At 36.7% G+C, this 26,935-nt stretch overlaps 1 protein-coding gene across 2 annotated transcripts; it reads right to left on the bottom strand.

Annotated features, from left to right (window-relative positions):
- Nucleotides 1–6,883: 6,883 nt before the first annotated feature.
- Nucleotides 6,884–26,781, bottom strand: LOC109033852 (uncharacterized). 2 transcript variants are annotated; one of them, XM_019046670.2, is made up of 5 exons: nt 26,502–26,781; nt 22,629–24,139; nt 20,931–21,105; nt 15,545–15,640; nt 6,884–13,606 (listed from the first exon to the last, which is right to left on the bottom strand). In XM_019046670.2, the coding sequence occupies exons 2-5, from the start codon at nt 24,027–24,029 to the stop codon at nt 11,226–11,228; spliced, it is 4,053 nt and encodes a 1,350-aa protein (XP_018902215.2). In that variant the 5' UTR covers nt 24,030–24,139; nt 26,502–26,781; the 3' UTR covers nt 6,884–11,225. The 2 variants fall into 2 exon arrangements, with proteins under 2 accessions (XP_018902215.2, XP_072158092.1); XM_072301991.1 differs by lacking the exon at nt 26,502–26,781 and adding an exon at nt 24,812–25,335.
- Between the last annotated feature and the right edge of the window lie 154 nt (nt 26,782–26,935).

Here is a 26,935-nt window from a genome sequence, read left to right as displayed (position 1 = left end):
TGAACTTGACTTTGCAACCCTCCCCTCCCCACCATCGCCATCGCCATGCAGCCAGGGATCGTTCTCCCGGGGTAGGGGGGGGGGGTGGTAGTGGTGGTGGTGAATGAAAGACCGTTAGGTGTGATGCCCATCCTGCGAGTATGGACGGAACCATGAGTTTTTGGGGGAGATCCTCGCAATTTGGGGAGGCCTCGGATACAGAAAGATAATTCGAAGGATCGTTTCCCGGGGAGGGGGGGGGGGGGGTGAATGAGGGACCCATCCTGCGAACATGGTCGGAACTGCACATTTTTGGGGGAATGAAAGACCGTTAGCTGTGATACCCATCGTGTGAGTATGGACGGAACCGCGACATTTTTTGGGGAGCTCCTCGCAATTTGGGGAGGCATCGGATACAGAAAGATAATTCGAGGGATAGTTTTCCCGGGGAGGGGGAGGGGTGAATGAAAGACCGTTAGGTGTGATGCCCATCCTGCGAGTTGGACGGAACTACGACATTTTTGGGGGAGATCCTGGCAACTAAGGGAGGCTCGCGGGCTGATTATTGAAATTGATAGAAAAATCGATGAGCGAGCGGAGGGAGAGTAGGTGACGGTCAGAGGGTCATTGAAAAACTCATTTCCACGTGGAGCCAGGTCACTGTCCGTATGCACTTATTTATGCCAACATCATTGGTGAGTAGGTCGACGTTGATACAATCACGAAAAAAACGGTGTTCAAAGGTGAAAATCTCCGACGTATTCTGATTTTAGCCGCTGGCTTACTATTGGCAAATTATAGACGGATTGAAATTAGAGGTGACGACTTCTTTTGGCGTGCAGGGGAAATTGGACAGCGTCTTCGTAACAGAGCAGCACCTTCGTATTCAAAGGTCAATGACTTTCCTATCCATGATTTTAGACTATGTGCATCATCAGGAAGTCGCTATGCAGATATGACCCCTTCCAATTTATACAGGCAGAGTGATGTGCGGTCGTCATGACGCCTTCATTTATTTGATTATGCAATTTTATTCCGTAATGCACGAATAGTTGCATCGCACGAGCCGTTCGTGTCTTCGAACAGAGTATCGAAACAACTCGTTTAAAAGGTTGACAGCCTGCAACATCGGGTTGAAAGCTATATTTTTTCTCAGGAAAACCCTCCCTCAAAGATTTTATATCAATAACGGAGGAAAAGAAGAAAATTTCCTCCGAAAAGACTGTTTTTTAAACTCTTCATAAATAAAATGAGGGCGCGGAGACTTGTAAAGTCACAATCGGATACTCATTTTTCGACTTTAGCGATGAAAATATTATTTGTCATCCTGTGTTCAAGTGTCGATGAACTTTCTTAAAATAGGACAAAAGAGAACATGGTAAAGTAAGGCAATCCAATGAATTCCAGTTGGACCCGGTTCATCAGAAAGGAACCAACCCACATTAAGTTGAAACTGAGAAAAAGAGGTTTGAAGTTTTATTCCTGCATAAGGCTCAATATAAAAAATCAACTTTAACCCTTCTTTTCACAAAAAAATTTGTGTGTTAAGACTTACAGTTTTTGGCAGGAGAAAATATACGGCTAGCAAAACTCAAAAACATTCTTGACTCAATTTTTGGAAAATGTGGATTGGTTCGCCTTTCTGATAAACTCGGTCCAATTCTATATTTCTGCGATATAGTGCCACCGTCTTAACAGATTATTGTTTCTTAAGGCAAGTAGAGCTCGTTGAAGTTGCAAATGTCCCAAAAATAGTTCGTCTTTGCTAGGAATTTTAGGATGCACATCCGTATAATTTTAACTTGAAACATTCTTGTTAGTCTCTGCTACGCGCACTGAAATCCTGAAAGGGTGTCCCTGGGTAAGGGCACCAAAATGCCCCTCCTCACGGATTTTGAATTTAATGGTCTAAACCCTTTTAGAAGATCCTAAAAACATGGTTTTGGGCAATTTTTACCTCTTGACCCCAACCATCCCCCTCCAGCCCCGAAAAACCCATTTTTCGGGGAATTTTAGGGTATTTTCACGTTTTATTTCATATCTCCCGTATTTTTCGATGAAAATGCACCAAAATTTCACCAATTACACATCAGACCAATAAGATTCTTGGGTAAAAAAATAAAATTTATCGTACCATATTTTGACCCCTAAAAAAATTCGTAAAAATCGTCAATTTCCATTTTTTTTTACAGATTTTAGCGGTTTTAAAAAAAATGAGGACACATAAATTTTTTGTTTTTGCCTTAGTATGTACGTAATATACCCAGTTATTACCAAAAAAATTTCAAACCTTCACGGATAGTGGCTCCCACCGAAAAAATGGTTTGTTTGGCGCCAAAAGGGTCAAAATGGCTATTTTGGCAACGGAGTACTCGCACGCTATCAAGATAGTAACACTAAAAACAATAATTTTTGGTTTCAATGTTTCAAAAAGCATGCCCTAGTATCGTCAGAAAAGGTTTCAAGTCGATCGAGTCCTTGTGCCCCACGTAAAGTACCGGTTTTAGGCGCCAAAATGGTCGATATTGCTATTTCAGAACAGAGGTTACTCGCGTAGGGTGGCCCTAATTTTTGACTTTCCGGGGGTTAAAGTGCGGAACCCTGCAAATGGTTTCATTTGATGAGAGAGTAACGGGGATGAAATAAAGTGGAGAAAAAAATATTTTAAAACGCGCCTCAAAGAACCTAAAGCTCCGAGCGTGGCGTGCAAAGACGCGTTTTTTCGTCATTTCGCGAATTTTTTTCCTCCCTTTGAAATGTTTCTACGGCTTTAAAATTTTTCAAAGTAATACACTGTTTAGATTATTTTACGAAAAAAATAACAAAATTTACCTCGCTACTTTTAAAATGCCCCGTTTTCCCCTTCACAGTGGCCACATCGTGTAACTTCGTCTTGTATCAAGGCGCCGTAGAAAACGCGTCCCATTGTTTATCGTTACAGACGAATGTAAGTTGAGAGAGGCCAGTCATAATGCCTTCAATTTTATTCATACATATTTTTTTGGGCAAAATGAGAGACGACGTTTCTCCATTTGCGACGTTGCAGACTTCTCTAGAAATTTTATTTTTCTTTCGAGAAGCTGGTCAACATAAAACTTAAATTCTCCATGATTTTTCAAATTCGATAGCAGAAGATTTGGTTCGAAATTTAAAGTCGTAAATTTGGATTGTTTCTCATGGAAGAGATGAATTAAGAAGGGAAATTTTGAAACACCGCAATGGAGATACGTGGTTTCGCACTTCAGTCGGTGCGATACGGACATCCATCAAGTTTAAAAAGTTGCATCAAGTCCCCGTCACCGCCGACCAACGCGTTTGTCGATCGAATCAACTACAGGTAGTATGGTACGCGTAGGAAGTCAAAACGCCTTCAAATTTTTGAACGCAATACGGACATCCGTCGAGGTTGTATAGTTGTATCAAGGCGCCGTAGCAAACGCGTCCCATTGTTTATCGTTACAGACGAATGTAAGTTGAGAGAGGCCAGTCATAATGCCTTCATTTTATTCATACATATTTTTTTGGGCAAAATGAGAGACGACGTTTCTCCATTTGCGACGTTGCAGACTTCTCTTAGAAATTTTATTTTTCTTCGAGAAGCTGGTCAACATAAAACTTAAATTCTCCATGATTTTTCAAATTCGATAGCAGAAGATTTGGTTCGAAATTTAAAGTCGTAAATTTGGATTGTTTCTCATGGAAGAGATGAATTAAGAAGGAAATTTTGAAACACCGCAATGGAGACGTGGTTCGCACTTCAGTCGGTGCGATACGGACATCCATCAAGTTTAAAAAGTTGCATCAAGTCCCCGTCATCGTCGACCAACGCGTTTGTCGATCGAATCAACTACAGGTAGTATGGTTTGCGAGGAAGTGAAAACGCCTTCAAACTTTTGAACGCAATACGGACATCCGTCGAGGTTGTATAGTTGTATCAGGCACCGTAGCAAACGCGTCCATTGTTTATCGTTACAGATGAATATAAGTTGAGAGAGGCCAGTCATAATATACCTATTATATGAAATCACTTCCGATTTTCTTCTCCATGAGCTTTCATCACCTTTTATTCGTTCGTGATCACATTATTGAAAAATATAGTAAGGGATTCTAGAAGCGTTTCTTTAATTCCTTACAATAATTCCAATTATTATTACCCTACTTCCTTTAATATGAAAAGGAATCAGGGTAACAATAATCGGTTTTGTTTGTTTTTAAAATGATTTCCTCTTTGATTATTGACGCTGCCATGCGCACGATTCTGAGTTGCATATCTCCTTCTTTGTCTCACTTTTTTGCATACCAGGCATCTCGCATCTCCTCTGTTTCTACAGTTCCTTTCAAATCTGATGCTGTATCATCGTTACTAATCTCGCCAAACACAGTGCGGCCGCCGGATATTAGCGCCTACAAGTCTGCAGAAATACTTCACGCATTGCGCAAAACGCATAGTGCGGTCGTCGGTCATGGTCAGCGCGAGAGCATATGAGCGCCTACAAGACTGCAGGAATACTTCACACATTACGCCAAACCCGGTACGATCGCTGGTCGGCGTGAAACGCACACGAGGACCTTTGCGACAAAACAGCTTATAGGTACCCATGTCAACGTCGCTGATGCCGCAACCTTTCCTTTTCTAACAAAAATCCGAAATCACACACATTATAAAATTCTCTGCCGATGTATTCAGGAAAAAAGTAAGAACATTTGAGGCGAATTTCAGAACAAAGCTTGCAGCTCTCTAATTAACAGTTGCATGTATGCATAAACTTAGCAACGTTAACATGGGTATAAGCTGTTCGGTCGGAAAGGTCCTCATATGGGCCATTCTATGAAAACTGTCCAATTCGATCTTCCCAAAACTAAGAATTCAACTTGATCATTTTGGATCGAGGGTTTGTTTCCCTGGTCAAGTATGGTATCAAGCTTAAACCTTTATTATGGTACCTTTTTTCATCGGGCCTTATCCCCACTTCTTTTTAAACACAAAATATCCTATGCGGTGTGACGGTCGTAACAAATTTAAAAAAAAAAAAAAAAAAAAAACGGCGAGTATACTCCACCGCAATAAAGTACAATCTCTAAAGCCGGTATACGTGCAATTGGTAGTAAGAACTATAAAGTGGATACAAAGATTTTTCAGAATATTACAAGCTTCAAAAATAAAAATCGCGACCCACAAGAAGGTTCAATGGAGTAAATTTGTGTTTTACATCCTTCCAGAATTCTCTTAATTCCGGCAGTGACTGCTGTACGATCATATTTTAATGTGAAAACTTCACTCAACGGGATGGAACATTTTGTAGCCATTTCCACTGCCCCTAGCGCCCGTTTTGTCCAAAGACGTAAAGACGGAGCGCTAGAAGAAAGAATGAAGCCACCTATCCAATTGGCTACAGAGGATTGGCGGCAAAATCGGGACAATTTTGAAATTCAAATAAAGAGCGGCAACGGAATAAAATTGCGGATACAAAGTGTTCTAGGTTGATTTTTCCTTACTTCTCTTACCCACGTGTATTTTTTTTTTAGCTTCAAATTATTTGAGGTCTGTCATCGACCGATTTACCTCGTTTGGGAGTAATGATCATCTGGGACTGTGACGGCTTGTTTGAACCAGCGCGCGGCGGAACCACCATGAGCAACAGAAAAATTAACTTTATCTGAGATCCTCGCTTGTTACCGACTCTGCTGAGTCAAAGTAGGTTTATTATAAAAAGTCGTTCTCCCAACTTTATTGATTTCTTCGTTTTAGACATTTAAAACTACTTTAGAGCAAAAAATGTGGAAAAATCAAGAGGAAAACTTCAATTAAATTTCCGCTTGCCGTCATGGGCTCCCGCAATTATTTACACACTCACACAAGCACAGAGCGCAAGGGCGGCTTCACTTCTCACCCTCCCCCGTCTTACTAGATACGAGTGCTTCGTCTTCATGTCTATGATTTTGACCAACAAAAACATCTGTGACGATTGTGACGTCGTAACTTCAGGACAGCATATTTTGGGCAAATAGTCGCGTGGAAGACGCCTTCTTTCTTTTTTTTAAAAAACAGAATTAATTGTTTATTCGACTGGAAGTATTTTTGATGCAATCATCACCAAAATTGAAACTGTTTATCAGATCAAAAAAAAGTTATGAGGCTGTAAACATTGCAAACCTGACAATCATGACGGTGACAGCCGTCACATTTTAAGTACCTAGTAAAAGCTGAAACTGAAGCTTAATGCATCGATTTACACAATTTTAGCTGTCAGAATTCCTTCAAAACACTTACTTGCCATAAGATTAGGTAAAATGTGAGATTTTTGAACACACATCTTAAAACTACTCTCCAAGTTCGTGACTGAAATAGGACACTTTTCGTAAAAGTGCCTTTATTAGCGCCTACTAGACTGTAAGAATACTACACGCATTGCGCGTTCACTACAGTGCGCGCTTTAATCGTTGAAAATTCGTAATATTTTGGTGCCGGATCTATCACGGTCCACACTATTTCCGACCAGTGGGCACCCCAAGCCTGCAATCCTAGGATCGAGGGATTGTAGAGATTTTGCATCCCTGAATGGTATTATCATATCGACGGTGAAAGTCGGCAATCACATAACTCGTTTGCGGTGTCTGAAAATCTCCGCCTCTAGGTGCGTCATTTTTTTAAAGGAGAACAAATTGATATTATTTCTTGAAGTTTTTGCAGAATTTTCTTCGCATTGAGAAGAAAAATCATGACAGTTTTAAAGAATTGCCGTTGAGTAGTTTTCCATTTAAAAAATGAAGTATGACAGGAAGTCTGCAACGTCGCAAACCGAGTTATGTGATTGCCGACTTTCACCGTCGATATGGTAACCAGTGGTCTTAAACAAACATGTGACTGAATCTGTTAAATGAATGAGAAACAAATAAAACACTCTTTAAGAAAAAACAGAACTTTTACATTTATTCACCTTGATAAAAAATATTTACATACATACATTACATACATTCACTCTGATGGGAGAATATTCCTTCAAAGAGGGATCAGAGCGATAGCAAAATCTCAAAGAGCAGACAAAGGTGTCACCAAGAAGATCCAGAGCTCTAGGTAGTGAAATCAATTAATTCTAGAGGTAATATTAGGTATGTTTCAAACCTCCTAGATTCCAGAAATACCTTCTTGAATAACAAAAAATTACACTAAATTTGAACTAAAATCTTTCCAGAAAAACAAAGTATAATTGTCATGAAATTGCTTACCCTAAACATAACGCTGCACATAATCTTAAAATTTTGCTAGGTTTCAGAAATGAAATGAAGTTATACCTCAACTTTCTTAACATACTAAATTAGAGGGCCTAAGAATCCAGGAGTATCAGACATCTTAAACACAGGGAAAAAAATGTTAGAGAATTCTTCGCTGGCCACAACGTTTGTACCATACCAAGAAGTTTGATGAAATAAACCAGACATGAGCAAGGCTGTGTTTTGCGAATTTTTTAGACGAAAATTATAGGACCATCAGTCACACTCCATTATTCAAGTTCTGGAAGGGGGTTCTCATAAGCGTTAGGGATTTGCGATTTTATTTCGCTAGAAACACGATGGTACCACTGCTCTTCTGTGAAACTGACTCTCAAGCCCAAAGAAATCTCTTAAAGTAGAGAACATACCTAATGGAGGGTGTCCCTTTGCTACGCTGAGATTCCATCTCTATATCTATTCAAACTCTTTATGCACTGATAGGGAGCAAATACATTGGCAGGGTTGCTTTGGTTCCAGCCTCATAGTCTCAAAAAGGCAGCCCTGCTAATAATTTTGCTCCCTATCTGTGTATTGAGAGTTTGACTAGAACTGGGGAAAGAAAAGAAGAGACAAAAGTCACACAGTCTGGATGCATCAATCATCAGTTGGCCCATTGGTTGGCATGTAAATATCTGTTCAATGGTGCAATTTTTGGATGTGACATTTGTCTCTTCTTTTTTACCCCCAGTTCTAGATAGAGCAGAGGACTCTCAGTGTAGCCGCGATGGATATTGGATACCCTTGCAGTCTCAATTTTAAGAGCTGTTTTTACAGCTAGAAAGTTCATTTCAGATAACACCATTTGCACAATCGTTTTTCTAGTGATTATTTTACTTAAAAAAAAGAGAAAAAAAAAAAGAATTTAATCTGTAAATTTCTAACGCATGGAAGAGCTACATTGCTGTAAGTCTGGTTATACTTTATGATTAAGAAATCGAGGTTCTAAGCTTTAAGTACAATTGAGAGATTGAGATAACGAGCCTATCTTATTTAAGATAATTAACCTGCTCTTAATAATTACACTAAATGAATTACAGGTACTGCAGTAACCTAAATATGATGCAAAATTCAGAGGAAGAATCGAATATTATTAACAATTAAATCGACAGACTTATGTATATATATTTGTGCGGTAGCTGAGTTATTGCCTACTTAAACTTATTTCACTGCAAAGCTGGGCCAAAGTGTCTATTTGTTAGATTAAACTGAGCAAAATGCAACGAAAACTGATGAAAACTTATAATTTTCTCCAAAAAAAAAATTGTTGGAGCAAAATAAAGTTCACATAAGAAATAAAAAGAATGGGCTCAAAAAGTGGGAGCAATAAAAAATTACAACATTGAAAAGTGAAGCAAATAAACAAGTTGTAAGAAATGTAGTACAAGAGATTGAAAGATAAGTCATTCAAAGTAAAAGCAATTAATAATATTTTCTGAGCCAAAAAAAAAAAAAAAAAAAAAAAAAAAAAAAAAAAAAAAAACCAATCGAACACTTTTGATGTGTAGGGAAAATTATATGTTATTCACTCCATTAGTTTATTTTCAAAGTTAAAGTGCTAGGAGGCTTTGAGTAACTCCTTTTACATTTGAGTGTACTCTTGATACAATTCCGGTGATTTTACTGAACTCTTACTGATGTAAATAATCGAACTAGTAATAACATTATCAAAATCATAAGATTTCAAAATCTATTAATTTGCAGACAAGATAACACGTAAGGTAACATGCAGCATTTGGTTTTAACTTTAATTACAGCTAGCTAATGTTACATTTTCAGGGCATGATACTGACTCAAATAAAACATTTTACAAAGAATAATTTAGTTTTTAATTGCTCAAACGTTAGAAAACACATTGCTCCGTTTATCTAACCTTCGCATTGCCCATGCTACGTACCAAGATCCACCCATGGAATTGTACATTGCTGGATGAAATTCTCTACCCTTGTTGTCGATTGCTTTACAAGAAAGTACTGCTGGAAATTTTTTCCTTGGCAAGATGAAGGATTTCTATGGTATGGATTTTTAAAAGGTGCATCAATATACAACTTCCAGCTCTTCCCTTACTAAAATTTAACAATCATCGTTCTGGTGAGAATGTTGCATTTCATTAGAGGACTCTCTCTAACTTAAAAAAAAAAAACGAGATGAAGAAGATTAAAGACAAGGGATACACTCAGAAGAAGAGAGAGAAAAAGTCTGTCTTGATTATTCGCCTCTAAGTTAGTAATAAAAAAACTGAAAGCACATTGCAAAATAGCTTGAAAGCTCAACAAAACCAAAAAATGTGGGTAGTTACAGAAGAGGCATAACAAATAACAATATGCCTGGAATGTTAAGTATGGTACCATCCTTTCGAAGACTAGAAAACTGAAAATAATGTAACAGAAGTAACTTAAAATAAAACCCAGAATCAAGGTTTCTGATAAATTCAAGTTTTGATTTTCGTCTCTTTTATTCCATTATTTTAAGTATCCTGGTTGAAATAGGGGCCGATGCTATCCTTAAAAAATCCAAGGCATAATGTCATCTATTTTACCTCAGCCTTGGTTACCCTATTTTTGTGTTTTGCTCTGAAACCAATCCTCCAGTTTTCTGAGTAAAATGTGCAAAATTGGTAAATGAACAGCGATATTACTTTTGAAATTTCTCTTCAACTTGCCCAGCAAAATGGACACAAAAACGTCCTTACAGCAAGATTTCAAAAATAAAGTTGTAGCAATGTCTTTCCGCTTGTAATGAACGCAGGTTGGTAAGAAACTTTAAAAATCCTGAAATAATAACCTTAAAAGTAATAAAAAAAACAAGAACTCATTAAAATATCATTGTGATGAGAAATAATCAAAGAAAAACGTATCATATCGGGAAAGGTCTCAGAAATGAAAGAACATCTCTCTTGAAGCTCATGAAATTTACATACATATACATAATAAAATACAAATTCTTAAACAAAAAGGAAAACTTATAAATTTACAGGTAAAGAGATCTACTCTGAGTTCCAGGTGATTACAATTATTGGTACAATGTATTACACTTGCAAAATATCTGAAGGCAAAAAGCCATTTCAATGATTTAACCTAACGGTCATGATTTCTATTTAACAACCTAACAACATGAGGGCATCTGATGAAAAGATATTTATATGATAGAATCAATTTGTTTAATTTTTAGATTCACTAGGAGTTACTTTGTGAAATTAGAGTCCAAAAACGACCTTTGATGCTGGTTCAAACTTTGAAATGAGAGTAGAGGACAAAAAAATTCCCAACGTGAAAATGAAAGTCGACCATGAACAATAAAGACTATTTTTTACCAAAACTTCGACCAATAGCTCTTGAGAGTTTCTTATAAAGCTTTTCCTCTGTGGGGCGATCTGAATGCTAAGAGCAATTTAAACCACCGTTGATAAACACTCCAAATCTTACTTAAAATAAACAATATGCAAATAATCAAAGCAAGTGTTTCCTTCATGAATCTAGCTTAATCTAAAATTAAAAGTGAAAAGCTGCTCATTGCTTATCAACCAAGCAAGGATGTTTAGCAAGCATGCTCTGTACGAGAAATAATGGATACTAAAATAAGGATAAATGTTGGTTATAAATTGAAAATGTTCAAGAGAGGGAAAACTTGCGACTGAGAAAATTTTATAGATTTGAAAATAAACTTCAAGGAATAAGATTAAATACAGAGCAATAAAGATGCTATTATTGAATTTAAGAATAAATAAAGAAAAAGATACGGTTAATATTTGAAGACACTGGGAGAGAATTCTTAATCCCTAAATAAACAATAAAAATAAAAGATGTAGACTCTTGAAAGTACTTACAAGAAATTGACATTTAATGGGTACAGTAAGAGGGAACAAATAGACAAAAATACGAGAAAATTATGAGTTGATGTGATTTTAACCAAGTAGCTAATTATTACACTTTGACTAGTTTGGCAAAAAACTGGTTGTAAATAGAAGTGAAATAAATCTAGGTTTCAAAATCCTCAAGCTCTTCACCATTCTCGTCAAACTCAGAGAAAGATTCATGTAAAATGTCCTGAATGTTTTTACTCGATAAAACATCATGAAGAACATTTTGTTTTTTAGCGCTGCTTTCTTCTGTCTTAGATTTGGGCCGGTTTTTTTGAGGAGTGCTTTGGCGAACTCTGTTTTCCTTCGTACATGAGGTTGACAGGGCAGCTACCACTGATTTGGTGTCGCAAGCTTCTGACAGAGTGTCCTCGGAGGTATCTTCTAATTGCAGTCGAAATTCTTCATCTTCCTTGGGTTTTGAATCTGACTCATGGCTAAACTTTTTTGCAGGGGAAATTTTAGCTGCAGAATCAACTTTTCCGTGAGCTTTTGAATCAGCAGAAATCTTATCTGTTGAACAATTTTCATCGGAAGTCACTTCAACTCGTCTTTTTTTCAAAGAATTTTCGGCAGATTTGTTTTTAGTCCCTGAGACAGTTTCAAACTCTCCTGTAAATATGTGAGTCAATTTGACTTCCACATCTGACAGTGTTGAGTCTAAGTCTTTGCGTCTTTTTCTTTTCTTGGTCCGGCTACTTTGAGAGGTTTGACTACTATCGAAATCAGACTCTTTGTCGGACTCAGAGTCACTGCAGGTTGCGTTTTCCTTTCTATTGGATTTAATATCAGAATTTATGTACGATTTCCTTGGTTCTTTCCGTCCTTCTTTTGCTTTAACCTTTGAGGTGTCACAAGCATCAGAATCTTCCGCAGGTACTTCTGGTTTCTTTTTAAGTTTCTTGGTTCTAATATCTGCAATAGACATAGAGTCTGAATCACTATCTGTAGACATTGGACTGTTCTCTTTCTTAGATTTGACATCAGAGTCTGAATCATTGTTTTTTGGTTTTTTCTTCCTGTGTTGCACTTTAGCTTTTGCAGTACTATGGGCACTAGGTCTTACGACAAATGCCTCAGGTTTCTTGTTCAGCTTCTTTGACTTGATTTTTGCTAGTGACTGGGAGTCAGAATCAGAATCACTATCAACGGTTTCTGGTTTCTTTTTAAGTTTTCTGGACTTTAAATCTGCAGTAGACATAGAGTCTGAATAACTATAAATATTTTTCTCCTTCTTTGACTTGATTTCTGCGATAGACATAGAATCAGAATCAGAATCAGTGTCAATGGTTTCTGATTTCTTTTTGAGTTTCTTGAACTTATTTTTAATAGACATGGTGTTGGAAGCACTATCAATAGTTTCCAGCTTCTTTGCCTTAATTTTCGCAATGGACATAGAATCTGAATCATTATCAATGGTTTTTGGTTTCTTTGTACGCTTCTTCAACTTGATTTCCGCTTTGTGCATCAAACCAGAATCACTATCAATAATTTCTTGTCTTTTCTTCAGCTTCTTAGTCTTTACTTCTGCAACAGACATGAAATCTGAACCGCTATTAATAGCTTTCAGCATCTTAGACTTGATCTTGGCGATAGGCATAGAGTCTGAGTCACTATCAACAGATTCTGCCTTTTTTCCTAACTTCTTGGGCTTCATCTTGGCAATAGGCATGGAGTCCGAATCGCTACTCTCAGATTCTGAACAAGATTCAGTGCCATTTGGTTTTTTTACTTTATTCAACTGTTTGTTTGGGTTTGAAAGTACTTTTGAAACAGTTTTTGAACTTTGCCTTTTCACTTTACTTTTTTTCTGAGACTTCATCCGAGATTCTGATCCTGAATCAAAATCTGAGGCTGAGTCTTCAAGTTTCTCAGATGTATTTGACTTGATCTTTTTATTCAAGCGGGTTTCAGAATCTTTCGATTCCATTTTCTCACTTTCATCTGAGTTTTTCTTTGTCTGCGATTTTGGAGCTAAGCATTCGAGTGGTTTGTTCCTTCTTTTGGTTTTCTTGGTAGACTTTAATTTTTTGTCCCCCTCTTGTGCTGATTCTATTTCCGTTTCGGTATCTCTTTTAATTGATACTTCCTCAGATTCAGCCTCTTCTTCTGACTGATTAGAATTGTTTCCTCCTACAAAAAGTCTACGTTTGACTTGCGTATCAGACTCAGAGTCAGAATCAATATAGATTGCTTTTCCTTGCTTCATGGATCCACTAGCTGCGGAAAGAAGGGTTTCTTCATCAGAATATTCAGGAGAAACTTCTCTTTTCTTTTTGACAACCTTCTTTTGTCTCTTTTCAGTCAAAGAATTTGAACTTTCACTTGATATCATTGCACTGCTTTTCTTACGTTTAATGTTTAGATTAGAATCATTAGAAACACTATCTATACCTATCATTAACTTTTGTTCTGAGGCTGGGGGACTAGAAGAGTTGAGGCTCCTGTCCTCTGGCTCTGACAGATCCCAGAATGACCGTCTGGTTCGTAGAGAACGACCTGTGATGAAACAGAAATTATTCAAGAGATTAAAATCAAAGTATGGCATGACAGGGACTACCTCATGCTAAAAGTCCCAATCTGATTTTTACTTATGTTTTAACTAAAGTATTCTTTAGCATGGTTTTTTTGCCCGGTAAGGTACTGGATGCTTCTCTAGCTTTCTCTCTGAAGATGAACTTAAGTAATGGATCATGAGACAGCCTACAAAATGAAGCACAGCAGTAAATGTACACTACCGTGCTAAGGAAGAACGCCCTATGAGCCTTCAGACGTTGCCAAGTTTCCTCTGATAAAAACCAAATTTACTGGTAAAATTGCGAAGATTATTTTCCAAAGTTTTCAGACAATTTTGTACACAATTTGATCTAATATATCTGATAATTTCAAGAAAAATTATGCATGAATGTTGTCAAAAATTTATGTTTTATAGAGGGAAATTTGACAACTCTCGAATGATCATACAGCGTTTTTCCTGAGCACGGCAGTACACTCATTGAAACTTTCTTAGAATACGATTGACACATTGACTTATACTAGATTCAACTCATAAGAAGAAAATAAGTGTTCTTGCCAACGTTAATGCACGCTTCTCACTGACTTAAAAACCAGAGTCTACTTGAGTCAAATCCAGCACTGAACTAATTTCCGTTTATTTTACGATGGTAAGATTTTCCGGTGTAATAACTTTTTTTGACAAGATTAAAGGTACGTGTCTTTATCAGAAATGGAAGAAAATGTGTGTGAAACCAGGCTTTAGGTATTTGCCAGGTATTCAATGTCTAATGTGGCCTACATTCACTGTGTTTTTTTTGCACAGGAGAAATTCGAATTTACAGTTTATAATGTAAACTACGGAATTCCTCACTTACAAGGTTGATTTTGAAAGTTTTTGATGTGTTCAATGTGTTTTGCATCAAATTTTGAAGATAAAACAAGAACTGCAGTGCTTAGCTCATTGCACGCTGTACTGTTGTGTTCAGGGGAAATGCCGTATAAGCCTTCAGGCATTGCCTAATTTCCTCCAATAAAATATTAATTTTCAGGGAAAGTGGTGAAGAGTTTGCTTCAATTTTTTGGAGAAATTTAAACAAAATCAGATCTGAGCTATCTGAAAATTTCAAGAGGAAATATTCATGAACCTCCTTAAAAATGAACATTGTATCGGAGGAAATTTGACAACTCTCAAAAATTCATATGGCACATTTTCATGATATCAGAGTAGTTGACAAGCGTAAAATTCTGAGAATTCTGCGTTTTGGTTTTTTGTTATTAATTCGGTCAGATATGATGATACCAGTCTCATTCGAGAGAATTCTCGGTTTCATCAAATTCTAACAGAAATTTGAGTTTAGATACAGTCTGAGAAATCCTTTAACTCAAAGCTAAATGTACTGAGGATTGAAAAACTGGCCATCCATGGTCACAACGAGTCCTGAATTTTACATTCAAAATTTTCATCATTTCTTGAACTCAAATGACAGGAGTAGCACTACCATTCTAGCGGAGCATTCTGATTTTTCCCCATTGAAAGCATCGTATAGAAGTCAAATTTTTCCTAGAAAATGATAACACAGCGCAAGGCCTCACACTAGTAAACTTTCTCTTCAAGAGGAAAAACATCAAAAATAAGGCCTGCATCCCGTAACTAACAGAATGGTGCTGGGTCCATAATGTTTTTAGGAGAAATCAAACCTAGCAAGAACAAAACTTAGGATGAAAAAAAAGAATTAAAGAAAAAATTGTTTCAAAATGGGTAAGCTGAGAACTTTTTGCAACTCAGGTTAACTTTTTTTAAACAGCCTTACGAAATTCGAATTAAACTTTTAAATACTAACTCGTCACTTTAAAATCTTCTAAAAAGTTGTTCATTTAATTTTGATCATGTGTCTCGATTATCATACAAATATGTAGTATCAAATGAAACACTGTGCTTACCCTTTGATATGATGACATTGCAGTTTAATGCTGCAACTTCATCAGCAAGTTTTTTTTTCTTTATTGCTTTTATCACCTTTTTATTATTCCATCTTCCTGAAACATAAAAAATTGCATATGATGTTATTTTTCAAAAATTCACTAGGGTGCATAAGAAAAAAATAAAAATAAGTTGGAGATGCCACTGAGCTCTGGTAACGATCAGTTCCACTGAGTGAAAACAAGTATTTTCACTTCAGAGTAAAATTTTAAGGGGCATTTTGGCTGGTAAACCTAATTTTTGATAGCCATCCACACTTTAAGGACCAAAATGATTTTTAAAATATGCACGCATATTGCATTATCATTGCTTCAGCAATGCGCAGCGGGTTTTGTTGACACTCCTAGTTTTTAAGAACAGAAGCCTGATTTGTAGGCGCATTGTGCAAGGCACCGAGCGTCCTGTGAAAATGGAACGTTAATGAAAAAAACATTTTTGCAAAAATTTGGAGGAATTTTATCTGTTTCTCGTGGTAATATCAACTTAGGCTGTTATGAGATCAATTCCCGTTTCACAAAAGTGCTTTCCTCCAAGTTCTATGATGATACGATCAAATGTATTAAGACTAGCTTTTAAGTCTGATCATCTTCATTGTTTTATATTTGTATATTGTATAATACCTGTTAAAAAAGAGAGAGAGAGAGAGATCAATTAAAGGCAAGAACTGATCAAAAGATTTTGAAGCGTAAGCTATTGTTTCAATGGGCCTCGAGACAAGATAAGAATTTAAGCAAAATGCTACGTGTTTACTCTTCAAAATTCCACAGAGAAAACGAATGACACAACAGGGAGTCTAAAATCAACCCTTCAACAAGATGTAAGTTTTTTCTATCAGCTTTGGCAAAAATAAAATGGCATTGGCAAAAAATACATACGGCAAAAATACAAATGACGTCATTTGTTTCGTCGCACTTCCATTTAATCTGCGTTCAAAAGACTTGATACTATCTGGCCCAAGAGTTGATTTCAAAACTTTCCTGGGTGTGAATTGTTTTCTCTGTAAGATTTTGAAGAAAAAACATGGTAGATTTCGCTTTTCTTAAGACCTTGTCTAGTGATCCATTTCATGAGTAATTCTTGTCATGAATATAAAATTTTAACACTCAAACACTCTAGAACTATCTAAAAGGCTGAGGTTTTATTTCTTCTTATCAGCATATAATTGAGGACAGAGGAAAAATGAAATTGCATGAATTTAACTGATGAGATGAAGAAAGATGAGACGAGAAAAAGATTACATGAAAAAGTGAAAGGATACAAAGAAGGAAAGAGGAAACAAAAGCATCCTGAAGACTTCACAAAACCCCTTAAAGTAATTTACAATCATCATTTATCATAGTCATACACATACAAAATATGATAGAAAATTATAATTATAATTATTTTACCTGATAAATGAAGCAGACGATCACTGGATTTCTGTGAAGAGAGGAAACAAAGAATATTAGAGGAAACATAGCTCAGTATCGGAGCAGAAATCTGAGATTGCATCGAAATTTTTGTTGGCCTCTGCTGGAGAAAGATATTCAAACGCGAATACATCTCAGAAAATGAAATGATTTCGTAATTTAGGTTTGGCTGGATTTTCAAACCGATTGTGTTCATTGGAAGCATTGGCCAATCTCTTGCATGGTACATGTACATACAAGCTACTCCAAGGTGCTTGCGTACTTAAGTTGTTTTTGTCTCATTTCATATCAAATAAGTTATGGTATTTTTAAGGATTAGAAGTGATTTTTGAAATTTTAGATCCAATTTTTAATGAAGCCGATTTGAAAATGTGTATTTTGAAAGCATGTAGCTGAGTTGGAGAATTATTAAACCTAGAATTTTTTCCAAAAGAGAAAAAAAAAACACTTCAAGCCATTTTTCGCAGGACAGGCAGTGTTCAGGTCAAAGAAGGATTTATTTTTTTTTTAAAAAAAATGAGATATTTTTGCTCTTGTGAATGTATAAAAGATTACTGATTGTTAGCTATTGCTATTCCTATCATACCAGACAGATTAATTATACCTCTATGTTGAAAAGTATCTGTTAAAGTTCATTCTGTATTTTTCAGTTTTTTCCCGAGGGAGAATTTGAATTTCATAAAATATAAATACTTTCACATTGCGACTGTTGGAGATTTGGTCTTGAAAGAATGATGAAAATTTTCAGAGAGTACAATAGACAAAGGTTACCGTCTCTCCACTTGGAGAGAGAGGGAAAAAAAACTGCAGAATTTTCTGGATTTTTGACACGGACTTTGCTGATTTTGACAGAATAATACTGTGCATTTCTCGGTTTAATTTCTGGACAGAATCTATTTTGTGAGAAAAAACCCAGTCCTCTGCTCAGTTTCAAATATTTCCACAACGTTTCTTAAAAAAATGTGTGAGCCATGATATGAATTTCCCCAAAAATGTCCATTATCTTCTTCTCTTCTGTTTTACTTCTTTCAACTCACTTTTCTAAAGATGATAACAACATAAAAATTGCAAGTAACTCTAAAACAGAGCAACAGACTTAGAAACCAATTCAATTATGGAAGCCGAAACTGGTTAGGCTGAAGACCTTACCTCTTTTAAAACTTCGAATGATTGTAGAGATTTGGCTTGTTGGCAAGGCCAATTCCCCACAAACTTTAGCCAGCGTGGAATGAATAGCACTTTGGGTTTGACCGCGCAGCACTTCAATTTTGATGAATCCTACTTGGTCCTCTTCTGTAATTGGTACCTTTTTCACTTCAGTTATTTTTTCTTCAGGGGAACTTTTTTCTCTACGGGATTTTTTCCCGTTATCACTTGTGTCTTCCTCGTCAAGAGCTAGAAACATGTCATTTTATTTGTGAGACAGGATGAGAACATACCGCAGGGAACAGAAAAATTGAAGAGAAGTTTGCTATTCTAGATTGCATAGATTTTGACCCATAAATAATTATTGAAGTAGGTAATGAAGATTTTTGGTAAAAACTTAGAATTTTAGTGCCTCTAGAAATTCATGGGAATCTCATCAAGAGGTTTTTGAAAAAAATGGGCAATGAACTTCTGAACTTCTATCTAATTTTTTGACAATTTTTTTGTGTCCCCTTCTGGTTTGCCTCAGAATAAAATTGAACAGAAAGACAATGTGCATGAGGAAGATAAGATGTGATGGTGCAGTTTTATGAGTCAGTTTTGCCAATTGTTCCATTTGCCTCATTCCTAAAAATTGACTGTTTGCAAGTTAAATCAAAAGTAAGAAAAACAATTTTTCGTCGCTCAACAGTTCTAAAAAAAGTGACCAAAAATGCCATTTGAACCACAAACCTATAGTTTGAGTCCAGAAATATAGAATGATTTCATCATAACACATCATGATTGAATTAGAGATTTTAGAAACACCCCACCTCCTTTATCTAAAAAGGTCTTTGCAACACTTGCTGATGAAAACCAAGATTGTCCTAATTTCTATTTTTTCCTGCTGAAAATAATCTCTTGATGTTTTCATAAAAGCGTTATACAAATTCTATACATTTGACATTGAATGGATAAAAAGTGTTTCAGAAAAAGGGGATGGGTTTTCCTTCGAAGCTTTATTTAATCCCTCTTAAGGCTAGACTGACTCATTAAGATTATTAGTGAAAACATGAAACTCAGGCTTTTGCGTGCATACAACCTCATGCAATTTGCCATGCTCAGACATAAAAAAAACATGAAGTAGCAACTACAGGAGAAAACAAACTGATGTGTTTCTGAATCGTAAGCTTAGCAGCTATTAAACTTTTCTAGCTACAGAGACATCAACTGGTGATGAATAGCAAATACGAAAAAACAAATTACGGAGAAGAATTATTATTTTGCAACAAGCTGGTGGTTATCATGCTCTGAGAAAGTGTATGATTACTACAGAGAAAGAAATGAAGTGCTCAGAAAATAATCTGGATTTCTACATAGTCAAAGTGGTTGTGTTGAAGAAAATTCTGTTAATGCAAAATATTTGCTGAGTAATTTTTCTTAGCATTGATAATGAAACAAGATGTTAACTATTGCGGTTCACTTTAGTTGAAAGAACTGAGTAGCCAAGGCTAACGTGAACTTTGGGGAAAATCTCCAATGCAGATGAATAACTGATTATTACGATATGAAACGTTTTGACTTGTAGTGCTGGTTGTGAGTATAATTTTTAGGTATAAACGTATAAATCATGTATAAGAACACCCACAGAGGACAGGTAACAAATTCTAGAAAACCTGATATAGAAGTTTAAGCTATCCAAAGCCTTCTCATTCTTTCATTTGAGTGATCCAGACCCACGATTGTGAAACAACTTTTAGACTAGTTTCCAAGTTAATTTCACGTCATAGGAATTATTAATTGGAGCCGAAAACAAAAGAATTTCTGCAATCGTAATGGATCCATTTATTGTTAAGAACAAACTAAGAACACCAGTGCTTCACAAACTTTAGTTGATTCTCTCCTCCTTTTATTTTTGCTCCACTTAGCTACGATTGTAAGCTGAACGTTCAATCAATTTCCATAAATTTCAGGGGACAAAAACAACTCTACAGGAATGGATTTATGATGGAAAGAAACACATCCTGCTTTTGAAACGTTTCCTTTGAAACAAACAGATTAATTTCTGAGCAACAGCTTTCTCTAGTCCTGATAAGTCCACAATTTTGTTTCATAGCAGAGGGACATTGAATGATATGAATCATTAAATTTTTTTCATTTTAGAAATGAGAGTAACACCCATGTATTTCCAGAAATCGATGGGTTGTGTTGATTGTGAAACAAAAAAGGGGCTGTGAAAGATGCTCCTTCGAGGGGACATCCAAGAATCTCACCAGGAAATACAAAAAAAAAAAAAAAAAAAAAAAAAAAAAAAAAAAAAAAAGGTGAGTTTTTCTACTTAATCTTAACCAGGGACCAGTTCTATAGGACCCTGGACTCCCGTAAGAGTCAATGTAAAAATTCGTGAGCAGGTACTAGTGCTGCTATCTCGCGTAGGATCCTCGCAACTCACTGCTGTTATCAGTTGTTGGACTTCATTAAAATCCGTAGGATCGCGTATAACTGCAAAAAATCGAATTTTTCACCGTACTACTACATGCGGCGAGCCCTTCCTTGTCGAAAGGGGTCGAAAAAACGCCAAAAATATACTTATTTTTCAAGAATTCAGCCGCCGTATGTGTTATTTTTCAATCTCCGGCTTAACCTCACTTTTGGAGCGGGCGATGGATGAGTCGAGGTTCGGGGGGAAGGATCCTCTGAGTTGACTAGGATCCTACGCGAGAATGCGCTGCAATCACCCGCTCACAACAGAACGGCGTCCTATAGAACTCGTCCCTGTCTTAACACACAAACTTAGGATTCAAAATCTTACCTTCAACTTTCACTCCATGCTCTATCAGAAATTTTTTCAGTTTGTTGATTTTCATCTGTCTTGTGGGGCAGTCTTGCCAAAAATTTTTGTAGTTCTGGATTCTGTGACCAGACATCGAAACGTAACCCTTCAGTTTCTCTATGAGCTTGTCGTTCTTGTCTAAGGGTAATTCAACCTGAAAACACCAGAAAAACAGCGTTTAGTAAAAATCTAAAGGTACAAGAGGGCACAGGAAATAATAAGGGATTGCTTTCTCTTTTTTTAAACATCATTAGATCAGTTTGTAAGTTTGAAAACGTGATCAAACTTGCTTTATGGACAAGGAAGGTCACTCCAAAATTAGTTCTAATTTATGAAATGCCTACCTCTTGCAATTTAAAAAAATCGTGTGCTCAACTTGACACCAAATATTTTAAAATCATGTGACACATCCATTTCGACACATTACATGCTTTAGGGTATTAAAAATATTTGACCCTGATTCCCATTCAGTGCGCACACAACACTTAACAAAATCGATTTATGAGAAAATCGCAGCATTTATGGCATAGAGCAGTTTTTTCTTGCTGGCATGAATATACACCAGTCTATTGGAAAAAATGTAGACAGAAAATAGGCATGAACATATTTCAAAGTTTCAAAAGCGTAACATATTGATGTAAACAATCAAATAAAAAAAGGACTGCACGAAAACTTGAAATCTAAAAAATCTTGATAAGTCACATGTACCAGTTTCAATATACTCCTAATGTGTTTTGGATGTTGGAGCATTCATCTTTTCTTTGCTTCTATTATTATTATTTTTTTTTATTAGAAATTGGTACATTAGCCTGAAAGATAAAATGGCTTGATACAAGTCAAATTAAAAAAAATTACCCCCCCCCCCAAAAAAAAAAAAAATTACAAATTTAAAAACTCTTGTAGTATGCATTTTGTAAGAATTTTTCTTGTTTTCATGTGATGGTCATTTTCACTTCTCTCCTTACTTAAATATCCCATTTTTACCGCTTCCTTGTTTGTGATAAAAAATTACCGAGAGGGAACTGTCATGACTCGGAGTTCAGAAAACAGCCTTCTACAAGACTCGAGTCTACCTTTTTTTGAGATTTTTCGCAACACTTTTTTTTTGGGGCTGATAGGATATCACTCACATCTGAGGCATGTCTCCACAGATTGAGGGTTGAGGAACATCTTGAGAGATGTCCTTGCAAGACATTCAGATAAAATTGAAATTTGTATGCGTCAATTAGTAAGATTATGTTTGAGCCTTCAGAAATAAGAAGATCTGTCGTACAATGAGCACTAAGTTTCTACCTCCTATATTTAAGGTGCAACTCCTTTGAAAAAATGGTGAATGATTTACATAACTACACTTCTACCTCAAATTCAAGGATGCAAATAGTTAAAGGCCATTGCGATTTTCGAAGAGGCCTTCACAATTTTCTGGAATGCACTGAGTTTTTGCAAAGTTTACTACAAACTGAGTAAGATTTTTTAAGTCTATTTGATTTGAAATTTTCATTCAGATATTTGGACGAACTGTCAAATCGTATTGTTTGCAGGAGCCAAAAAAAGAAAAAACTTATCAGTGTCCAAAATTTGGTCTTGACCCGTCGGTTGTACAGTTGAGAACTATTTGCATCTCTACTCAAATTAGAACAAAAACAAAAGGTAAAATTTCAATACAGATGAACTAACCTCTTTCGACGTGGACTTGCTCTTTTTGGACTTAGTCGCTTTAATGGTGGCGCTAGGCTTTGGTGGAGAGATTGAACCGTTTCTTTTAGCAGTTTCATTGAACGAAGCACTTGTGCCTTCAACTTTTGGACCCAGTTGAACGACAGGTGAGACTTCAAGGGCTTCTTCTGGAGACAAAAATTGTATCGGACTACTACTTTCCCGAGTGCGACCATTAGACAATCTGCTCGACTTTTTGACTGGTGAATGGGTGGTGTCATCTGTTTCACTGCCACTGGTCCTTTTCCTCTTTTCATTTCTGCTCTTAAGCATAGAGCTTGTTTTAGAACTAGACACAGATTCTCTGTCACTGCCAGCCAATGCCCGTTTCTTCTTTCTCGACAATGGCACATCTGAGTCAGAGCTAACCTTATCCGACTCGGAGGTTATTTCCTTTCTCGGTCTGCCCCTCTTGGCAGGACTATCTGATTCTCTAGAGCTTTTCTTGGGGCTATCCTCATACTCCAGCTTTTCAGGTTTTTTCCGCACCCGCTGAGAGATTTTCTGCGGTGACTGCTCACTGCTCTCTTCCCCAGACTCATCTGCACTGGCGAGCTTAACTGGTTTTTTCCGGGCTCTTGGCGAAACTTTTTGCGGTGATTCTATGCTGCTTTCATCTCCAGACTTCTGAACATTTCCTTTCTTACTTTTAGAAGCGACTCTCTTTGGTGAGGTTGATTCGGATTTAGAATCATCATCTGTTTGTTCGCGGTCAGACTCACCTGGCTTTTTTCGGGCTCTTGGTGAAACTTTCTGGGGTGATTCTTCATTGCTTTCATCTGCAGACTTGTCTGCCTTTGGTTTTTTGCTTCTTGGAGATTTTTTGAGTGAGGGTTCATTCGCCACTTCAGTCTCTAACTCTCCTATGGGCTCTTTTAGCATAGAATCTTCAAGAAGATTGCTCTTTCCTTCTTCTGCCTTTTCCTCTGAGTGTACCTCCTGTTCAGACTCTAGAGCTTTATCAGTTCCATTATCGTTCTGTACAGTATCTTCTTCTGGGATATTCTCCTCATAACCCTCAACGACAGCTTCCTCAGAGGTTCCAGCTTCTTCAGGGGCTTCAGCTGCCTCAGAGGCTAATGCTTCACTGGAGAATTTGCCTGTCTCTTCTGGTTCAACACCATAGTCTTCATCGGAAAGAATATCTTCAAGACCGTCAGTTCCATTAGGGAGGGGAATCGAAGAAATGACATCATCGACAACAGGATCTGCGGCGGCATTAGTGCCATCTGCCAAGGACTCCATTGCTTCTTGGAGTTCCTTCTCTACTATTGAATCACTATTAAATAAGTCCTCGTTTACTGGGTCAAGTTGCTTGGCCACAAGCTCACTATCGCCATGAAAATCAATTGAAAAATCCATTGCTGATCTAATTCGATAAATGCAAGAGAAGGACTTGTTTCATTTGATCATTCACCGCTACCACAAAGAGAAAAAGACGCTTGTAATAACATACCAACAGTATGTCGAACCTGAAACAGAGAAATTAAAAATTCACTCAAATTTCATGTGATGAGCACCTGAAGTGAAAAAAATTTACTTCTCTACATCAAAATTATCAGGATAAAACTGATAAAGAGACTGCAATCTTAACAGTTATTCATTGATTTATAATATGATGTAATCACTGTAAAGCTATTCATTGTTATCACAATGTTGAAAAACAAAAATACACCATTGATCAAGATAAAGAATGCATCATAAATTATATTCTGTATGGCAATTTTGACAGTTTTCTCACATCTACAGAAAATTAAACCTTTGATGTTGATCTTTTTCTTCAATTTTCATCGGGATATCCTGAATCTGGGAAAATAAATAAAAAAAAGTTTTAGAGTATGTGCAACTAAAATTTTGCTTGGAGTTTTTTCAGAGTTACTCTCCGTACTCGCTTTGTCCTTTGCCAGAGAAACAATTCAAATGCAATTAGTTTCCCTCGGCGAATAGGTGCTTTTACCGATTAGCCGGAAATGTAGGTTCCTACATGCATGTAGTCCATTCTAGACGTTGCCAGATTTACATTGAAAAAGTTCGAATTTTGTGGATAATGTATGAAATCTTCACAGAATTTCACTTGTATTTTCACTTACTGATTTTGAAAATTTCGGAGAAAAATATTCAAAACTCTTTTCTAAAATAAATACCTTCTTTGTCAACCGCACATTGATGCGCTGTTTTTCCTTGCCACAGTAGTATAGTGCAAGAGTTAAAGGGAGCCACAAATAATGAATGCTACAATAAAATGTCCAAAGACAATGCTGCAGGTTTAATGAAGATAATGGATATTTGCTCAATGCATCTGCACTTTATTGGCAATAAAAAATCCTAGATCATTGGCTTAATTCAGCTTACTTACAGCCTTATGCTAAATAAACTGTCTTTTGGACTTGGGTTACAAGCTTTGCTACACGTGACACATATGCTATTACATACTACTCATAGCATAATCATAGATCTAAATTAAACAAGATGACAATGATGCTGAGTCTTATCAGTCAAAAATAATACCTACCATGGTTCCCTTAACTAATCATCTTATCTCCTGAATGGATGACTCATAAAATTTTGTAAGTGATTACGTTCCCTCTTTCTCTGTAAATGGACTGTCTAACAAGTGTATTCTACTGAAAATTAAATGGGCAGATTTGATGGCCAGATTTTTGTGGTGCAAGCCGTACCACATTAGTTTAAAAAAAAAGAAAAAAAAAGAGAAAAAAACGAGAGAAAAATAAAAAGAGAGAAAAGAGAAAAACTAGGGAAAAAAAGATGTCAGCATTTTGATCTTCTGTAAAATATGTATAATTACACATATATTTTTCATTACGATTGCAAGCTAAATCTGAGCCCGTTGCAGTAAAGGAAAAATTCACAACTGATAAAAAAATTGCTTGGAAATTTCTTGTCTACCTGAGGGCCATGATGACAAGGGTAGGGCCGCCAGGTAAAGACTAAAGGGACACAATGCGAACAATATCCCAGTAAGCTTAGCGCAGACCCAACAGCTCCTCGCCAGAATCCGAGGTTGCAATTCTTGGTTCGCCCTAAAGTGCTCGAAGTTTTACTCTGTCTAATTCATTAATCTAGACTATAAACATGGTTACTATTTAACCAGGTTAACACGAGACACTAATTTTGAACTAGTAAAAGGGATAAAGTGAAAACCAGTCTGATGACACCCATGCACAGGGACGAGTTATCTTAATAGAGTTCAGATGTCAGTTCTGGATGAATCATTCTAAACTTAGTACTTGGACTCATTGCAACCCAGAGATTTCTGAAATGATTCCACTTGCTTATATAAACCCTGGAGATCCTGGGCCCGTCATGAGTGGTAAGAATCCGACTTAACCTAACCTCAATTTTTGTTTTCGCTATGTCTAACTCATTCGCCAAATTTGAAAAAATTCACACCTTACTGAAAGGGTTGGATTTGGTACTGCCTGGTGCTCGCAGTTGAAGCCGCGTGTACCTGAAACAGGTCCCTTTAACATAAATGAGCGCTTACACAAGCGGCATGTCAAATCTACCTCCATGTAATCATTAATTCTATTGTTTGGGTAACTTGAGTCATCAAAAGTTTAAAAAATCCATGAATAGGTGACGAATAATCTGTAAGGCAATCTACGGGTGGTTCAGACATGATGTTCTCCCTGTGCTTGCAAGGTGGAGGAAGAGTCTAGAAAGAACATGAGGCAGAGGGAATGCTTGCTGTTACAAGGATAGCTAAATGATTAGCTTAAATAGCGTGTACCCCGTGTGTCCAGCCAATGATGTTGACTTAGACCACGATTTTCGACCGATCGGAGGAAAAGTCTGGATACTTGTTTTTCATACCTGAAACAAATGGATTCAAGACCGGGCTTGCAGAGATGACAGGCGGGACTAATACGGAACTTGTTGTCACGAGCTGAACTACGAATAACGTCAACAGGCGAAACTAGAATGATAAACTCGGCAAAAGACGTACAGAGTAATTCACGAAGTTCAATGAATGGACATAGTTGAATGTCAAAAACAATTAAACAAAGCTGAAAACGTATGGATACCGCGACGCAGGAGCTTTCGGTCAAAAATCTTCGAACATAAAATCGGTGATATTCTTTCATCAAGCTTTTGACAGTTGTGTTGCGTCAGATAAGAATCAGTCGTTCATCGATTAGTCGAGATGGCTGTAATCGTACATAATGATTTACATGAAATTTAAATTGGTAACTCAACGTTGAAGCCCGTTGAGGTCACCGTTTGATAATCGCTGATTTTAATTCCAG

Source organism: Bemisia tabaci, chromosome 6 (genome assembly GCF_918797505.1).
Source record: "Bemisia tabaci chromosome 6, PGI_BMITA_v3".
Taxonomy (NCBI): Eukaryota; Metazoa; Arthropoda; class Insecta; order Hemiptera; family Aleyrodidae; genus Bemisia; species Bemisia tabaci.
The sequence above is the reverse complement of the archived record's forward strand: the minus strand, read 5'-3'. Positions and strand labels throughout refer to the sequence as shown.